Genomic DNA, 20399 nt, shown 5'->3' with positions numbered 1-20399 from the left:
TGAGTGACTAAAAAGCACTTCGGCAAACGGTCCCCTAAGGTCACCTGCTTCGCCAGAGGAGAAATAGTAGGCATGCTATTGTTTTCCATTCCTGGATCTGCACAAAAACAACAAGAAGATCAACAGTTTTTCAGTTGTACCCATTCTTTGTGCCGTGCAGTTCTACCAATGATATATGGGAAGGGTCAGAGAAGGTGTGGCCATCTGGAGAATTGTGCTTTTGATAGACTTTTTCCAGGTTATTTACACTGCTTTCTCAACAAACTAAAACAGCATCTTAAAATGTGTAATTGCAATTTCATGTAATCTATGGTGTGGGGTGTGTCTGATGTCAGGAGTCTTTGGGCGATTGGATCTCCCCTCTGACTTCAGGTAGATAGGTTATACTGGACGTCATGAAATTCAATAGGGTTCATACTATACTTCCTGATAGAGGCGGGGATGTTCATCTTTGCTTCTTTCCAGTGCACAAAGTTACACCTGTGTCATATGTGGTCAATCTTCCAGAGGTTTTGAATACCATGCATACAGTAGGTTTTAACAGCGTCTTATTCTTTGTCATGTGTTTTTGGGGCTGTCTCTGTGCAGTGAAAAGATAAGAAGCATGATACAGGTTCATTTCAGATTGGGAAGGCAGTGTAAACCATCATCAGAAATATGAGTCAAAATGGGACTGTGAACATTTAGTTTATGTTCCTGAAGGTTTCCTTGTGTAGCATTGTAGCTTCAAGCACATACTGTAATAACGATTTTTAGACACTAAAGATATGGGCCAATTTCAAGTCTTATTTTGACTCATACATTTCTTAACCTAAAAACTGCATGACTTGATTTCTGTGCTTTGTGGCTCTGATAGCACATTTTCTCCAGCTGCTCACACCTGTGGCCTGATGACATACTACACATATTTACGTTTGTCTTCCAGAGGGAAAATATACACAGGAAGCCACTAGCTTACCTGAGTACCAGGCCAGTGTACATCCAGACGTGGCAGGCACAGGCCCATTGGCCCATGACGATCTAGGCTGCCCTATCAGAAGAGACAGACTGTACCGCCAAGAGAGTTTCGGTGCTACAGCCAAACCCCAGTCTGGGCCCCCTGTTTCACCCAGACTGTTCAGGCCCCCTAAAGCTAGCGTCCAGGCCCCAGAGAGGCCCTCACCCAAAGCAATCCAGGCCAGTATCAAGGAGTCGGCACAATTGGCTGCAACCATCAGCATGCAGTGGAAGGAGGAAGTGTCGGCCATGCGTCGTGAGCTGTCTGATCTCAGGAGGGACCTGTGTACTGAGCTCAGGGCCTTCAATAGTAACTTCAACAGCTTCACGCAGCACTACAACACGTGGTCTCCACAGCCTGGGGCGTCTGGGGGAACAGGGGCTGCTGGGAAACAGACTAAAGTGGCTCAATTGTCAGTAGGGACGCAGGCCAGGAGCAAGGTGCTGGTGAGACAGAGCACGGCGGACGCAGCCGTCAACTGTCCTGAGGAGGGAGAGATGCAGGAAAAGCAGGCCATCGTTAGGCGCCGTCTTCCAAAACAGATCTCAATGGACCCAGCCATTCTAAGGCACCCGGCATCGCTGTTTGTGGAGGGTTCTATCCCGATCACTCTCGATCCATTACTTGTGGATCCAGTCACCATGATCCAACCAGAATCAGTGCCATTAAACTCATCAAACACTGTGGTTTGCCCAGAACCACTAGACCAGAACACGAAGAGGCTATCAACACGGTTCTCACCTGATGGAGTCAGCATGAGCTCCTCAGAAGCACAGTCAGTGGATCCAGCCATTGAGGATCCCCTAGATTCAGAGGAGCTGTACCCAAAGGCTTTGCGCTCTCCAGATCCAGTGCCCACAGACGTAGCTAATGTGTACCTTGAAGAAACAGACAAGCTGGACCCAGTTAATCTGACCCCCTCAGATACAGAATCAATTGACTCAGTTAATGTGAAACCCCTAGTCCCAGAACCAAGAATTATGCACCTACCATATCCAGTACCTGTGGTTACTGTGTCCCCACCACAAGAGTCAGACTCTGACTTGTCCGCATCAGATTCAGAATTTGTAGAAGACGATACTGTGCGCCAGCAAAATCCAATGTCTCAAGACCCAGTTGCTGCGTGTCTGCCAGACCCTGAACCATTAGACCCAGGCTCTATAGTCTCAACAGAGCCAGAGAGAAAACCACTGTCCCCTACAAATGTGTACTCATCAGAGAAACTTGATCAACACTCAGATACCATTTGCCCAACCGTCATAGTTAATCCAGAGAGCCCAACTGATTTAGAACCCCTGGATGTGTGTCTGATCCCACCTGATTCAGAATCACAATACCTAGCCACTGTCTGCTTTCCAGACCTCCCGGATCCAATCCCTTTAGATTTAGACATATTCTCATCGGAAATAGTAGTGCATGCATATCCAGTCACCATCGACTCGTTTGATGAGTTTGATGACTCTCTGGAGCCAGAATGGCCACCTTGTCCAGAATCAGAGGACCAGGCCACTGATTGCCCATCTGATCCATTTATGGTCCATTTGGACATAACCACCTTCAATTCCTCAGATGAATCTGATCTGGACTCAGTCTTCTTGGATCCGCCAGAACCTCTGGAGACCGTTAGTGTGAGTTCATCAGATCTCAGCCCAATCGCCATGTACACACCACCAGACCCAGTTTCTCTGAGCCCTCCCAGTCTGGACCAAACCTCTATATACCAAATGGAATTAGTGTCTGTGGACCCAGCTATGGAGTACCGATTAGATCAAATGCATGAATACCTACCTACTGAGTTCCCTGAAGATCCAGAACCACAGGACCAAGTTACAATACATTCACCTGGTCTGTTCTCCTTCGGACTGGACAGTCCATTCACCCCAGACTCAGTAGACCTGGACTCAGCCACTATGTGCCACCCAGAGCTAGTCATCCTAGGCCTAGATCCACTACTATTATCACAAGACACAGCTAGGATTAGCTTGTCCCCATTTGAGATGGCACCAATGGAGCCAGAGGATGCCACAGGGGAAGCCACAGATACCTCTGGCATGGATGTCTTTGAGGACCCTGGAGATCCAGAGGGGGAGACAGCTCCTGACAACCCAGGGAAGTCTCACTGTGACCAGGCCTTTCTGTGGGACAGGTGGCAGCAGAAGACTCCCCAGTGGGAACCCCGGTCCATGAAGAGGAGTTCTAGTGTGGAGCTATGGAGTGGGAGATATGAGTACAACAGTGCTGAGATAACATACATGTCTCTGACACTCTGAACAGTAAGAAGAATGTAGCGGTGAATGTATCGGTAGCAGATTACAGCATGGGAACATTTAGTATTGATGTCCAAAGGCGGTGTATTTTCTGGGAATCATGGCCACGTAAAGCTCTGTATGAGTGTTTCCTATTGCATAGGATAACCCCCTGCCCATTAATGTGTTTGACATTGACTGACTACATTAGTGGCAGCAACCACATCGTTGAATGGAATGCACCATAAGAATGTGATGAACCATCGAAGAAGTTGAGTGTACATCAGACTTCGATTGCACTTGGCTTGAACTGATGGACCAAAGCATTCTGAACTGCTGTAAGCATTAGTGAACATTGACGTGAACTGTTCTTACGGTTCTTTAAGAGGACTAGTCATGAATGTATCATTTTTAATCGATGAGTCTGTCGTCTCTCACAAATGGCATTTACCACATGTTTTACCAAAGACTCTGTGAAGCTCTGTGGTAGACTAAATAGACTGCCCTTTGCTTATGGTTCTTGACAATCTTTGCTCTGACTGTGGATGCATTGTTTTTCTGTGGATACATTGTTTTTCTGTGGATACATTGTTTTTCTGTGGATACATTGTTTTTCTGTGGATATATTGTTTTTCCATGACATATCTTGAGTTTTCTGTTCAATGTCACTCCGGAATGGAGCAAAGTAAATCTGGGAAGTTATCATATAACCATACATCCCAAAGACTGGCTGTTGGATCATATGAGCGATTGGATTTACTCTATAGGAACAAACGGGAACCTCGGGAATTGACATTGTTCATAAAATCTGATTATGGAACAGAAGTACTCAGTAGCTGTTTGGACTGTTGGGAATACTTTCACTATATGTGTTGTACACGTGCAGAAACACACCACAGATACATATGCACACACACTTTAAAGACTATTTGAATCCACAAATCACATTACATTCAAAAAGGATTCAAAAATTTCAACGGTTTTCTGTATGCATGGACACTTAAAGATACAGAAAGCACCTTGTTCTCCAACAGCTAGGCTGCCCATAACAGCTGAAACAGAGCAGTACCAAGCCAATTGCTTTTCTTTAGTCTTTGGCAGACCTGCAATCTGGAGGCCACAAACTGTAAGCCTATGTACGTGGCCAAGACGGCCAACTATCAGTGCTACTAGCTTGCACCTATATCCAAGGCTGTCCAAGCTGGATACGAGGGGCTGGTATTTAAAGTTTTAAGAAGCGTGTCACCAAAGGCCTGCTCCATGTGAGCACCTCCAGCTGGCCTCCCCTAAAACAACAATATCTGGGGTATTTGGTACACAGGAAAATGCATTATCATCAACATCAAACTAACATACACAAGAATGTTTAAGGATGTGTGCCGTTGGGGAGACTACCGTTCTCACCTCACTGGCTGTCAGGTGGACAAGGCGGTCATGTCTAGCAATGTACAGGTCGTTGTATGAACAGCAACCATTCGCAAACATGGGTAACAGACTCCCTTGCATTTGACTAGAATACAAAAGAGGTCATGGTTTACAGGGTACCAGAGTGCTAGCACACACACACACACACACACACACCGTTACTATGCCTATCCCTTGCTTTTGTCATTCTTGTCCAACACCTACACTGTATACATCAACAGATATTTGACAGAAACTTCAAAGACATCTGTTGGGATGTTTCCCTTTCAATGTCAACTCCATCCATCCCCAGGTAGCAATGGCATGGAGGTCATGTCTGTCTGTCTGCCACAGGGGAGTGATGTTGCCGTGTCTCTACTGTCACTGATCATCCTCATGCTCAGGAACCAAAGACTGAGAATGTCATTCTTACAGCTGCTACTCAAGTCTATCCAAATGTTAATGTTCATCCTTTTGTATACAACAAAACATGTAAATCACCAGATTATTTCTAAGAATTACTGGTGACATTATTATTGACCCGGATACCCGGGATAGTGACAATGTTAAACTGCATGGTTATGATGATTCTGAAGGCGTATTATTTGGACACCTACTGTACTGCGTTTGGTGCTGGGTCGTATATTTTTGTGCCCAGTGTTGGGAACAGATCCCAAAGACTATTGAAAATACAGAATGACAGCTCTGCTACCAGCAAGGCACCAGCCAGAGGAAACACGATACTTCTGTGCTATCCTTATTAAGGAGCTGTGTATGAAATAGCCCATTAAATCATGGGCCCTAACAAAGTACACTGGGAGAAAAAAAGATTAGATTAGAAATGTATTTGATGAGAAATGTATTAGATTAGAAATGTATTTGAGTCTAAGAAGTGATACTCTGTCCTATTGTTTTGAGCAGAAACTGTGCTAAATTCCTTATTTTCATGTGCTGCCGTTTAGCAAAGTTAGATCAATTGGCTGAATCTGACAAGGTTTTCACAGGAGAGAAGTTAATTAGGTTGTATTGTCACATTCATTTACTTCCTTTCCACTGCATAATACATCAGGCTTCCTCTCGCTGTTGCTGCGTTGTTGGATGTTTCATTAGATACAGTGTCGTCTAGAAGCAGGCCAAGACGTTATGACCTACCAATTGTATGGTGTTCACATTAGGACAGCAACATTTGATGCAACATGAACACACCTCTGACTCGTGATTTCATGAAAGTGTCGGTGTAGAGAACTTCACCTCACAGCGTGTGATCAGCCTAGACTGTTCTTAGTTGTTTTGGATGGGCTATTTTACCCAACATTGATAACTGGAAGTTAAAAATTCTCTCCTTTAGTAGTTATTATAATTACTATCACCTACTGCTTACTGTCAAGTTAGGAACGTGAAGAGATTCTTCTTCTTCCTCCCTCATTGCCTACTATGGCGTTCCGTTCGTTGCTTAGCAATCCCCAAAGTGCTCATCAACATGGCAGTGCATGAAGTTCTTTTTCTAAGCCCTCCCAGGAAGGTGAGCCATGCTTGCCAATGCCCATACCTTTAACTGCCCATCCATCATTCATTCTTTTCTGTTTAGCCATGCTAAACGCTCAGCTTTCTTACAAGGATGCTAATGCCGTCTAACAGCCAGCCAATGATCTCAGCTGCTTTAGCTTGAGAGTGATGCGTAAATGTCTCAGCGTGATTGCTGGGATTTGCTTCCTCTTTGTACGTCTTCTCATAGCCTCTTACTGACCCTATTACAGTTTCCAGGGTCAACTAGGGTCATATCTTGTATAAGGACATATCTTTCATTTCACATTTAAATCATTTGAAATGTACAGTGTACTGTACATCTGATTGCTAGTTAAAAACGATCATCAAGGAACCAAAACTTTAGTCAGCTAATTATTAGCCAAACGCCTTATCTTCTGAGTGCATATTTCTATGGATAGATGGCCACAAATGTCACCATTCTTTTCACTGTGTGAATATACAGGTAACTTCCAAAATAAAGGAAACACTTGAGTAAATGAGGGATACAAAGGGATATTGAAAGCAGGTGCTTCCACACAGGTGTGGTACCTAAATGAATTAAGTAATTAACATCCCATCATGCTTAGTGTGTTTGTGTGTGTGTGTGTGTGTGTGTGTGTGTGTGTGTGTGTGTGTGTGTGTGTGTGTGTGTGTGTGTGTGTGTGTGTGTGTGTGTGTGTGTGTGTGTGTGTGTGTGTGTGTGTGTGTGTGTGTGTGTCTCAGATCTAAACCCAATTGAACACTTATGGAGATCTGGAGCAGCACCTGAGACAGCGTTTTCCACCACCATCAACATAACACCAAGAATGGTGTTGCATCCATCCAATCGAGTTCCAAACACTTGTATACTCTATGCCAAGGTGCACTGGAGCTGTTCTGGCAGCTTGTGGTTGCCCAACACCCTATTAAGACACTTTGTGTTGGTGTTTCCTTTATTTTGTCAGTTACCTGTATTTTACTGTTGAAGGAAAAAGTATTCTGCTGCTTCCTCACAATCCAATCATGGTGTTTGAATTGATACATTATCCTTGATTTATCTGCCACTTACAGTATGTAGCTGTTTTTCTGTATAGTGTACTGTGATTGGTGCATGTTCTGGGCACTAGGCAGGATGTTGAATGTGATTGGCTGGCTTGTTTCAGGGATCCAGTTTCGCCTTCCCTCTACCTGCACCATTGACCGGACGACCCACGAAACCCCAGGTAAACCTCCTGTCCGAGCCAATAGCTGGTGATGAAAAGTATTTGTTGAACCAGCGTCATTATTATTTATTCATGAAATACAGTTCAAATGCTGTGAAAGAGCAGTCCCACCATCACACAGGCTTATCAAATCCATCAAGACAACGCACAGCAACACCACCACATTGTTTTACTGCTGAGACCCAGCGACTGTCTCTGTGTTCCTGTTTGGTCACTCCTGGCTGTTTTCTCCTTGAGCATCTCTCTACCTTATTGATTCATCAGGCACAAGCCTTGATCTCAAAGGTAGATTGAAAAAGGACTGTGGAATGTAAAAAGATCCCGCACCCACTCCTCTTCTACGCCGTTATCCTCTCCCCCTCCTGAAACGGGCTGAGGGAGTGAGAGAAGTCGTGAGTGCTCTAGCGATGACGCTATCCATGACGCTATCGATGACGAACGCTTTCCGGACATTGGCCCACATAACTGATGGTCTGTCAGTTATGAGCCCCCTTGCCTCCCTCCCTCTGCCCCTCCCTTCAACCAGACACACCTCATTCCCCCTCTCTCTCTAACCAGGTCCAGCCAGGACTGCAGCAACCCACCTCACACACACACACACACACACACACACACACACACACACACACACACACACACACACACACACACACACACACACACACACACACACACACACACACACACACACACACACACACACACACACACACACACACACACACACACACACACACACCCTTCTCCTCTGTACAGGCCAAGGTTTCTATGTTTATTTCCTTGGCCCTTACTGAATCATATGGCGGGCAGAGCACTTTGTCAAGTCATTTTGTTCAGGCAAGGATATTTACATCAGCCACTGTGGCAGATGGTGTGCTGTCAGCTATGGAGTGACAAAGAGGAAGTCACTGGTGTATGGCACACTTCTCTCTCCTGTCCTGTCCTGTCCTGTCCTGTCCTGTCCTGTCTCTCTCAAAGCTCTCTCTCTCTGCTCTCCATGCTCTCTCTCTCTCTCTCTCTGCCTCTCTCTCTGCCTCTCTCTCTCTCTGCCTCTCTCTCTCTCTGTCTCTCTCTCTCTCTGCCTCTCTCTCTCTCTGCTCTCTCTCTCTCTATGCACTCACTTCATGCTCTCTCTCTCTCTGCTCTCTCTCTCTAGGCACTCACTTCGTGCTCCCCCCCCCCCTCCCCTCTCTCTGAAGTAGTTTTAGTTAGTGTCTGAGGTAGTTTTCATCTTAGTTTTTGTTTTGTTTTTTTGGGCAGGGACACTCTTGACAGTGATGATAATAGAGTTCTCCATCCATCCACTTCCCAGATAATTTACATATCCTTAAAAGCCTGTGAAATAACGTACTGTTTTCTGAGAGTGATCAATTTAATCTGGAAGAAATGCTCTTAATGACATGTCCCTCGCTCTCTCTACTATTAGCATACAATTCAGACCTGATAAATTGCGATTCCCTAACGGAGACTGAGCACTTGAATCACACTCATTGTGTCTCAAATTAATTAAACTGGATGTGTGTGTGTGTGTGTGTGTGTGTGTGTGTGTGTGTGTGTGTGTGTGTGTGTGTGTGTGTGTGTGTGTGTGTGTGTGTGTGTGTGTGTGTGTGTGTGTGTGTGTGTGTGTGTGTGTGTGTGTGTGTGTTTGGGGCGTTTAAGCACAAAACGGTTCAGCATGATGAATTTGTAATGCTAAAGTTTTCCATAAGAAATTCTTTTGAGTTTTAAGAAAATATTTAAAGAAAAAACAGTTACTATTGTTCTATTCGGAAAGCACAGTTTACCACTTAACTCAGCAGCATTCTTGTCAGCACAATGTTCTTGTTTAGTGTGAAGAAAATGTGTCCATGTTGTTGTCATGGAGATGAAGAGCAGGTTCTCTCTCTGGTTAGTTATTGTGTGATTTAAAGGTAAAGTAAACCACCTGTCTGCCTGGTATGGTTGCCATTGTAGTTATGACCTTCAGGTCCGAAAATACTTCTTTCCTTTTACAATTTCATCATTTAAAATCATTTGTTGTTGTTGAATTATTATTATTATTTTTTGTATTTGTGTACATGCCTCAAACTGTGCCTGGACGTGAATGGACAGCCTAAATGCTAAGTAACACTGCCAAGATGAGGGGCAAGAGTTATGAGTCCCCATTGCATGACTTGCTTAGTAATAATGTGTTTATTTAGGTCCTTCTGCTGAATCATCTCTCTCTTTCTCGCTTTCTCGCTTTCTTTCACTCTCTTCCTCACCCTCTCTTTCTATCTCTCTTGTTCTCTCGCTTTCCCTCCATGTCTATCTCTTTTTGTTTTATCTGTTCTTTGTTACACTCTCTCTCTACTGACTCATCTTGGTGACCTCTTTGAGATAATTTTGTGAATGGGAAACTAAGTGCTTACCTACTGTATAATTCAGGGTGTTCCTCATTCCCTCTCTGAGAGTTCTGATGAGCCAAGACCACTCTGGGTTTTGATCATTAGATGTTCTTTAAATGGACAAGCTGTTTGTATTGGGCTGCTCCTACAAAGCTCTCTTTTTAAAGAAGAGGACACATCAAACCCAAAGTAATTTATTAGTCCAGCAGTCCATCTCTGTGGATGTAAAACCATATTCTCTTAGAATCCGTTGCTCATCAAGTACATGTAAGGAGAAGGGCTGTCAACCCTCTACAGTGAATAGCACTCAGTGGTCTTTCCTCTCTCTGATCGTCAACAGCAAAGCCCTACAGTACCTCACCTACTTCAACTACCACATATACATATACAGTTGAAGTCGGAAGTTTACATACACCTTAGCCAAATACATTTAAACTCAGTTTATCACAGTTCCTGACATTTAATCCACATAAAAAATGCCTGTTTTAGGTCAGTTAGGATCACCACTTTATTTTAAGAATGTAAAATGTCAGAATAATAGCAGAGAGAATGATTTATTTCAGCTTTTATTACTTTCATCACATTCCCAGTGGGTCAGAAGTTTACATACACTCAATTAGTATTTGGTAGCATTGCCTTTAAATTGTTTAACTTGGGTCAAACGTTTTGGGTAACCTTCCACAAGCTTCCCACAATAAGTTGGGTGAATTTTGGCCCATTCCTTCTGACAGAGCTGGTGTAACTGAGTCAGGTTTGTAGGCCTCCTTGCTCGCACAGGCTTTTTCAGTTCTGCCCACACATTTTTCAAAAGGATTGAGGTCAGGGCTTTGTGATGGCCACTCCAATACCTTGACTTTGTTTTCCTTAAGCCATTTTGCCACAACTTTGGAAGTATGCTTGGGGGTCATTGTCCATTTGGAAGACCCATTTGCGACCAAGCTTTAACTTCCTGACTGATGTCTTGAGATGTTGCGTCAATATCCATCCTCATGATGCCATCTATTTTGTGACATGCACCAGTCCCTCCTGCAGCAAAGAAACCCCACAACATGATGCTGCCCCCCCCCCCCGTGCTTCACGGTGCACCAGTCCTCCAAACATAACGATGGTCATTATGGCCAAACAGTTCTATTTTTGTTTCATCTGACCAGAGGACATTTCTCCAAAAGTACGATCTTTGTCCTCATGTGCAGTTGCATACCGTAATCTGTTTTTTTTATGTCAGTTTTGGAGCAGTGGCTTCTTCCTTGCTGAGCAGCCTTTCAGGTTATGTCGATATAGGACTCGTTTGACTGTGGATGTGGAGACTTTTGTTTCTTCCAGAATCTTTACAAGGACCTTTGCTGTTGTTCTGGGATTGACTTGCACTGTTCGCACCAAAGTACGTTCATCTCTAGGAGACAGAACGCGTCTCCTTCCTGAACGGTATGACGGCTGCGTGGTCCCATGGTGTTTATACTTGCGTACTATTGTTTGTACAGATGAACGTGGTACCTTCAGGCATTTGGAAATTGCTCCTAAGGATGAACCAGACTTGTGGAGGTCTACATTTGTTTTTCTGAAGTCTTGGCTGATTTCTTTTGATTTTCCCATGATGTCAAGCAAAGAGGCACTGAGTTTGAAGGTAGGCCTTGAAATGCATTCACAGGTACACCTCCAATTGACTCAAATGATGTCACTTAGCCTATCAGAAGCTTCTAAAGCCATGACATACTTTTCTGGAATTTTCCAAGCTGTTTAAAGGCACAGTCAACTTAGTGTATGTAAACTTCTGACCCACTGGAATTGTGATACAGTGAATTTTAAAGAGAAATAATCTGTCTGTAAACAGTTGTTGGAAAAATGGCTTGTGTCATGCACAAAGTAGATGTCCTAACTGACTTGCCAAAACTATAGTTTGTTAACAAGAAATTTGTGGAGTGGTTGAAAAGCGAGTTTTAATGATTCCAACCTAAGTGTATGTAAACTTCTGACTTCAACTGTGCATTCCTTTTAACTTTGACCTCTTATCTTTCAGCGGTCACGTACACGAACAACTACAAGAAGACGACCCCTCCGCCGGTCCCACCCCGCTCCACCTCAGGCTCCAAGCCCCTCATCTCCGTCACTGCCCAGAGCAGTACAGAGTCCACCCAGGACACGTACCATGAGGGCAGGCACCCTCGAGGGTGGGGGGACGGGCTGGGCCTGAGCCTGGGCAGGGCCCTGTATAACTCCACAGACAGCCTGGACAGTGCCAAGGCCGTGACCATAGCCATGGAGGCAGCTGGGCTGAGGTCTGGGAAGAGGCACCCGCCCACAGACCGTCACAGTCACAGCTCAGTGATGACCTGTGATAAAGCCATCCTGGTGTCCAAGGCTGAGGAGTACCTCAAAACACCACGCTCCTCCATAGGGATACAGGTGAGGAACACACACACACACACACACACCCACACACACCCACACACACACACACACACACACACACACACACACACACACACACACACACACACACACACACACACACACACACACACACACACACAGGCCTACACATTGTGCATACACACACCCACACATTCATAAGGTCACACACTCACACATCCCATTCTCCTTTAGGTCTAAAAATGGCACCAATGAGTCATCTTACTGCAATCCATTAATTTGTTTTCAACTCGCTTTACTGAATGAGTCTCTCTCGCCCTCTCTCACTCTATTGTGACCCTGAGAATAAGGGGCTTGATCACACACTCAGTCTGCGGACGTCAGATGTGTCCATGCCCCTGAACAAAACAGACAGACCGGTAGACAGGCATCCCTTCAGACTGCACACAGCCTTTCATCAATAGAGAATATTAGAGTTGTTCTGCTTGTTTGTGGAGACAGGTGAGTCTCAGTCACCCAGAGATGATCAGGCAGCCTATCCTAGGGGATGAATGATGATGATTTTAAGTGGCTGAGCTGAACGTCGTTACGCTCATCGTGGTGGGCCTGAATTATATTGGTTTTCAAATTGGCTCCAGTGATGTGTGTAAAATACAGAAGCATTTTGATTAGAGATGGCTGGCAGTGTGAAGGTCCATGGTTATTGAAACAACCAGAAGGGCTGCATGCAATGCAAAAAATGCATCAAAACTTCCTACAAAGTGTATCTTTAAACTGTGCCACTAGTATTTGGCCAGTGTAGTAAGATCAATCTAAATTCACCTGCACCATCACAAACCTCCTGGGGATATACAGTACAGTATAATTAACCTCTGGAAGTGTAGCCTATAGCCTATAATTTGACCTTTCACCCCTTACTTCTGGCAGGACCCCAATTTTAATCCTTAGCCTTTGACCCTTTCTGCACTTTGAGTTTTGACCCCGCTGTGTTTGAGTTTTTACCCCTCATCTTCTGGGGTACATTAAAGTGTACGGTGTCCGTATTGGGACAGTATAAGAATGGATCCTGTAGCAAGACCTTACTCTCACGACCAACCTACCTTCATCTCAGTGAGACTAAGCCATGTCTGAGTAAAATGCTGATGCCTACAGTTTCCAAAGTTTTCACACCTGTGCTGTGTGTGTGTGTGTGTGTGTGTGTGTGTGTGTGTGTGTGTGTGTGTGTGTGCAACATGATGTGTGGGTGTTCACCAAACCAGGTTTTTTTTTTGTCTCTGCCAGCACACTTTGAACATTGCCCAGGCTCTCCAAAATATCTCCTCTCCTCATCCATCATAGAGCAGCAGTCTCTCTGAAATGGACTTTGCTTTGTGCCAGAAAGTAACAGAGGTCACCTCAACCAGCAGCAACTCACCGCTGACTTTCTTTCTGGGAAAGATGGGGGGTCAGAGCACTGTCACCCGTTGTGCTGTTTGTACCAGGCTACTCTGCAGTGTAACATAATTTACATTTTACCTCAGATGAAAGGGAGCTAGAAGAATAACAACTTCTTTGCTCAAACCACTACGGGGTGGGCTGTATCAGCTGATCATCGCTAGTGTAGGCTAGATGAATGAGCTAGTTAACGAGGCTATGCTGTCACAACTAACTGACTAGTCTTTACTTGATTTGAATTTGTGCTACTATTGACAGATGCAAACTGCTGTTGCTTTCTTCCCTGTCCCTGTACGTGAGACGACACATGATAGCAATTGCAAAGCACACCTACACGCGGTATTCATTTCAAACTCACTGCACGGCGGATGTGCATGTGACGAGGAAGAATGCAGCAAGGCACCGCCACGCTCGTGGTGGCAGGAGGGCGGTGGAGGGGACATTTGTTCAAGATAAATGACTTCATGAGAAATTATGTAGTTTGATAGGCAATTTGTTGCATTTATAGTTGCAAGAAAGAAAATAGACAAAACATTTAATAAAAAGTATTTAGTAAAAGAAAACAACTTTTTTCAGAGGAGGGCAAAAGGGCTCTATCGATGCACATGGCTACTAGACATGAACACACACTCCTCCATTCGTTTCAAACCACTTAAAGCTAAATAGTTATTAATGTGAGTTTGGAGCTTTTAAGGCTTAAGGCTCTCAGACAGACAGCCGTTCCATGCTGGCCCTAGTCAGGATTCTGCCTGCGTCGGCTGGAACACTCTGTCAGGGTCAGGCCATTAACTCAGAACTGGGGGAAGGTGTGATCTCTCAGAGGGAAGGAGGATTAAAATGTGGATGAATTGATTTTCAAATTACCCTGCTAATCATATAGTAAATTGTAAAATTAGAAGTCTGCTGTTCTCACACTTGTGTTACTCATCAGAGACACAGCCTGGGAGTGGGCTTCTCAAGGACTAATTCTAGCTACCACATACACCTGCCTCCCAAATATTACTAGTCCATGTAGACTGTAGGTTATATGTAACTTCAGGATAAAACCTTTATTGACAATACTTCTAATAAAGGGCCAGCCATACAGGATGCAATGGTTTTTGTTTGAAATACAGTCAGGTCCATAATTATTGGCAGCTTTGATAAAATTATTTTTATTTATTTTATACTAATGCAATTGCTCAATTGGGGTTATTGTCTTGGTGGAAGATTCACTTGCGGCCAACTGTCAGCCTCCTGGCTAGGGTAACCAGGTGTTTGGCTAAAATGTCACGGTACTTAGTAAAGTTCATGATAACTTTGACCTTAACAAGGGCCCCAAGACCAGTGGGAGCAGAACAGTCCCATATCATCAGAGATGTCCCACCATATTTTTGTAATGCAGTCTTTTTTTGCTCATCTTTATTAAGGGTGCCAATCATATGGAGAGAGTGGGGTTCAGATAGAGGATCCGTGCACCCTCAGGACAAACAGGGATCAGTCTCTATCATCCCTGGCCAGCACCATGCACCAATGAACACTAACCAAAATCTGTGTGTCTGTGTCACACACCAAACTCCTGGTGATCACACCTCGGTAAATCCCTAATCAGGTTTTGTAATAGGTTTCTTTTTTTTAAACTACCACCACTGTGTATCTCCACCACGGCAGCTTGTTGTTGGTATAAATCACTGTGCTGAGGGTGTAGACAAACTGGTTGTGTTGGGTTCTCTGCCTCCATAAATCACACTGCAGTTATGTTCTGACAGGCCGCTTAGAGTTGACGAGGTGCAGCACCGGCCCCAAACCAATAACCCCACGGACATCTGAGAGCGGTAATAATGAGAATACTGTTGCTATGTTATTATGCTGCATTAGGTGGAAGCAGCCACCGACTCGGAGTCAGAAAGTAAAGGGTCGAAGGAATACCATTCTGTGGGGATCCAGGTGGAAGCTGACAGACGGTAAAATTACTTTTTTAATAGGTTCCTTTTCCCATTTCTGGATTTGTGCTAATCTTTAACAATGTGTTGTTATTAACGTCACCAGCCTTTCCTCTTTCTCTACCTGGGTGTGTTTGTTTACAATATCTCTTGATGGCCTAAATATTTGCTTTCCCTAATCTGTGTCTCAGAGGGCAGGGCAGGTTGAAGCGCTCCAACAGTGTAACAGCCTCTGTGCAGGCTGACATGGAGATGGAGGGGTTTCCCACCATGGAGGACAAGGGCCTACAGTTTGGAGGGGGCTTCCTAGGGGGGCACTCTGAGCCCAGCACGCCCACCCAGTATGGGGTGCGCACCGTCCGCACCCAGGGCCTCTTCAGCTACCGGGAGGACTACCGGACCCCTACGGAGCCCCCTTGCCCCCAGCAGACCTCCAACGAGACCACCTGGCAGCTAGAGCCCCCCTCCCCCAGGGAGCCAGCAGAGTCGTCTGGCGAGTCGGGCCGGACGTCCCCCGCCTTGCGGAGGGATGGAAGCTGGTTCATGCAGCTGCTCCACGCAGAGACCAAGAGGATGGAGGGATGGTGTAAAGAGATGGAGGCAGAGGCGGAGGAGAACGACCTCTCTGAGGACAGTGAGTGGGATAGGAGTCATCATGTACAGTCAATTAGCAGACATTTTTCTCCCATAGAGACTCGCAAGACTTTCCTATGACAGATGAACAGTTGAATGTCTGTCTTTCAGTCCTAGGTAAAATCAGGAGTGCGGTGGGCAGTGCTCAGCTCCTTATGTCTCAGAAATTCCAGCAGTTTTACTGGTTGTGTCAGCAGAACCTGGTGAGTAACAAGTCACTGTGTGTGTGTCTGTGTACATACGGTATGTGAGCGTGTTTGTGAGTGTGTGTTTAAAAAAAAAACTGTTGCACTACTCTGTGAAAGGAAAGGACACAGTTATATTGGCTGCATTCCTGTATCCACCGGTACGGTTCTCCTGTCTCTTACATAGAATGGCTTAGGCCAACAGGTAAGAAGCTTTTAAATGCACCATTGAGTGTGAAAAAAAAAAAAAAAAAATTGTGTTTCTATCTGAGATGTGAACGTCTTGAGGAGAACAATGAGAGACTGTGAATGTACGCGTTCCCAATGATGCACTCACAGCTCTGACTAGAATACTGAGACGCCCGCCTTTTACATGAACAACTATTGCCACAGTCCACTCTCTTCATTCTATCAAAAAACACTCGGAAGGGCTGGAATATATGGACGATACTTTCCTCGCCTCTAATCTTACCCCTCTTTATTGATATCAGCCAAATATCCAATATTTCAGATTAAGCCTGTCTTTGCCTATTTTTTGCCATATACAGCGGAAATTGCTGCATTCAGGAAAGGCTGAAAAGTGCACAGGGATTATTTAGTTTGAACTAGTCTTTTATATAGAGTTTTCCTGCTTCTATTTCCCTCACTGTAGGGGAGAGGAGAGCAGTTATTAAAGCTTACCCAAACTGCTGCATCTCTCCATATGACAAAGACAGTTTACAAATAATACTGCATACACTTTCAGAACATGGATTTGAGTCCGTTTGAAGAAGTGGCGTCCGCAAATAAGAGGCTTAAGGAGATGTCTAATTGCGCTTTATCGAGCAGTCTCCCCCCTTTTTCTCTCCTGGATAACATAAGCTGGAGTTGAACAAGCTTTCAAAGACAGACGCAGAGCAAAGCAGCAAGTTTTATTGTGGGAGGAGCTACAGGATTAAGTCATACTGACACTGGCAAGGCTTATATTTCCCAGAATCCTTTAATGTGTCAGCCTCATTCACTCCCCCAGTATAAATTGATGCTTTTGTATTTGTTTGCTTATGCTGGATTGTGTGCAGCCTTCCTTTTGAACCCCCAGCAATATTGATGAGATGAGCCCAGCGCTGGCTTCCCGCTACTTCTCCTTTGGGTCTCTGTGTATCTCCCCTGTGAAGTTTCAGACCGAGACGATGAATGAGGTAGATCAGTGATGGGGTGAGATCTCAGCCTGTCACAGCCTCTCCACACTGCTATGAGTCACCCATCAGGCCTGTTCTGGTGCTGTGCATTCAGAATAGTGCCTCAGTGCCTCTACACCCCGCCACCCCCCCACACCTCTTCTACCTCTACTCCCAGGCCCCGCCCCACCCCACCACTCTATACTATAGTGGAAAACTGGATAAATTTACCCCGGGCTAACTGTAATCTAATTATAGTCTCACAACTTATTGAATTACCCTTTGGCAGGTACTTACTGTATGTACTGTAGTATAAGGTATACTACAGCTTTAGGACTTATATAACTACCAAAGTTTTACCTGGTATGTATCTAAATATACTGTAGGTCTTAGCATCACTTTCTAGTGGCAGTGACCTAAACTATTGCGTTTCGAACTTGTGCAATTACCTTTTACCAATGTACAGCAACTGTATTTCTTAACACTGAGTAAGTACTGCTTACCATTTTTACTTTCTGAGACCTTCCACTATTCATTGTAATTCAGAGTGAACCTGGCCTTTACTTCAGAGCCTATATATTCAGATCTACATCCAGAATGCAGCTGTCTGAAATGCCACCAGACAGTCGGCTGGGATATTGTTGTGCCCTCCAGCCATTCAATATATGAAGCACATAAAGTCACTGAATTAATGGGGGGAGATGGTGACCCGCGACCAATGGGATGCTATAGATCTTATTTCTCAACTCTTAACTTCATAACAGAGTTGGAGGTATTGGTTTAGGCTATAGTCTCGCTAATATTGTCTGTGGGGTCAATAGTGTGACTGATTGTGACTCTAGCCGATGTGATGTGATGAATAAGACTTACTGGCAGTGAAAGAAATGTGAGCCCTCTTCATTTTTTCCCATCAGGGGGATTAGAAGGGATTGCTACTTACTGATCACATTTTGTTATGGCTCATTTCAATGGATTGTCCTCTAAGTCCTATAGTCTAACCATGAGATGACGATGGGAATAAGATGCTTGTCTTTTCTGAACTTTGACCTTCTTGCTCCCATGACTTTGCTGGAAACATTTGTTTTATTATTAGAAAAATATACCATAAATCATTGAGGTTTTCCTCTGTTTGAGGTCTGATAAGGACATCTAGTGGGCTTTGGTAGAAGTGCAACAAATAACTCCTGACGCACACTGGGATTTGAGTATTTGTAATTCAGGCACTGATGTGGTCCTTTATAACCCCTTGCAGGACCCCAGTGCCATGCCCCGCCCCACCTCTCAGGACCTGGCTGGATTCTGGGACCTCCTGCAGCTGTCAATCGATGACGTCACCGCCAAGTTTGACGAGCTGCAGCAGATAAAGAACAACGACTGGAGGCCCGTTGAGAAGAGCCCAGAGAAAAGGGTGGGTAGCGCTCAGGTATACAGAAGACAATGTATTATTTATCTGTTGTCTATGGTGGGTAGTCTCAGTTACAGGGGAGACAGGCATAGAAATAGGATGCTTATATTTATATGGTCACAGATTCAGCTACATTATTAAACCCAGATGTGAGATTACTTAGAGCCACGTAGTAGTGGTGTAGAGTGGAGCTGCTCTGTACGCGAGGACAAATGCTTAGTGAAGCATCACTGGATGTCATTGACATTGTGTTTAACTATGCCGATGTATTTCCAACCACTCAAATGGCTGATATGTCAACTACTGCCTATACAAGTTGAATTCTAGAATAGATTTCGATACGGACAGGATTTTGGTCGAGTTCGTCTCTCTTTCTTCCTGTGTCCAGTTACCACCTGTCGCACCAAAGAAGTCCATGATCGGGAAGAGAGGCGTGACACGGGAGAAGTCTCTTGACCTTCCAGACCGCCACCGCCTGGAAGCACGCAGGAGGCTGATGCAGGCCAAGCGGGCGGCTTCCTTCCGTCAGAACTCGGTGTCAGAGAGAGCAGACAGCATCGAGATCTACATCCCTGAGGCCCAGACTCGCCTTTGAGAGGACTGGGACAGGGGTCAAGGGTGAGGGGCGTCTCCCCCCTCAGACTACCCCTCAACTAGACTCTCCTTTAACTAGCCTTTTTTCTAGACTATCTACTGTACACTTCCCTCCTTTATCTGTCTCCTCATGACTTCACTATCATCACCTTCGGAGTTCATCTCCACTCCAGGCCTCACTGAGTAGGATATCACAAAACTCCTCTTCCATCAACAGATATGTATTAGTAGATATACACTGAGTATACTAAACATCAGGAACACCCCCCCTGCCGCTTTTCCCCTCAGAACAGCCTCAATTCGTCGGGGCATGGACTCTACAAGGTGTCAAAGTGTTCCACAGGGATGCTGGCCCATGTTGACTCCAATGCTTCTCACAGTTGGCTGGATGCCCTTTGGGTGGTGGACCATTCTTGATACACACAGGAAGCTGTTGAGCATGAAAATCCCAGCAGTGTTGCAGTTGTTGACATAAACCGGTGTGCCTGGCACTTACTACCATACTCCGTTCAAAGGCACTTAAATGTTTTGTCTTGCACACTCACCCTCTGAATGGCACGCATACAAAATCATGTCTCAAAAGCTTAAAAATCCTTCTTTAACCTGTCTCCTCCCCTTCATCTAAACTGATTTGAAGTAGATTTAACAAGTTACATCAATTAGGGCTCATAGCTTTCACCTGGTCAGTCTATGTCATGGAAAGGGCATGTTTTGTATACTCAGTGTATATCTAAGAATTGGTTCATCATTGGTTCATCTTCTCCATGGTTTTTCCATGAAAAAGTTTTTTGTTAGTGGAATAGTGTTACATGATAGAATAGCCATCCCCCAAAACTCTCATTAAATTATTCTGGAAAGGTATGTATGTATATTTCAACATTTGCAAAGTGCAATTAAAAAATGTAGCTTTGAAACCTACCAGCAACCGGAGAGAATACAAACCCAGTTACGAATTGA

At 44.7% G+C, this 20399-nt stretch overlaps 1 protein-coding gene across 1 annotated transcript in view; it reads left to right on the top strand.

Moving 5' to 3' along the window:
- The window catches only part of LOC118368446 (disks large-associated protein 2-like), a 166183-nt gene extending 145958 nt beyond the window's left edge, over positions 1–20225 (top strand). The window contains exons 8-14 of the mRNA XM_035752557.2: positions 7317–7376; positions 11760–12145; positions 15404–15489; positions 15660–16102; positions 16213–16304; positions 18696–18851; positions 19237–20225. Coding sequence (XP_035608450.1) covers positions 7317–7376; positions 11760–12145; positions 15404–15489; positions 15660–16102; positions 16213–16304; positions 18696–18851; positions 19237–19443 — 1430 coding nt within the window. The 3' untranslated portion in view covers positions 19444–20225. The remainder of the gene's footprint in view (positions 1–7316; positions 7377–11759; positions 12146–15403; positions 15490–15659; positions 16103–16212; positions 16305–18695; positions 18852–19236) is intronic.
- Positions 20226–20399: the final 174 nt, after the last annotated feature.

Source organism: Oncorhynchus keta, chromosome 35 (assembly GCF_023373465.1).
Source record: "Oncorhynchus keta strain PuntledgeMale-10-30-2019 chromosome 35, Oket_V2, whole genome shotgun sequence".
Taxonomy (NCBI): domain Eukaryota; kingdom Metazoa; phylum Chordata; class Actinopteri; order Salmoniformes; family Salmonidae; genus Oncorhynchus; species Oncorhynchus keta.
This window is presented reverse-complemented; position numbering and strand designations above follow the sequence as displayed.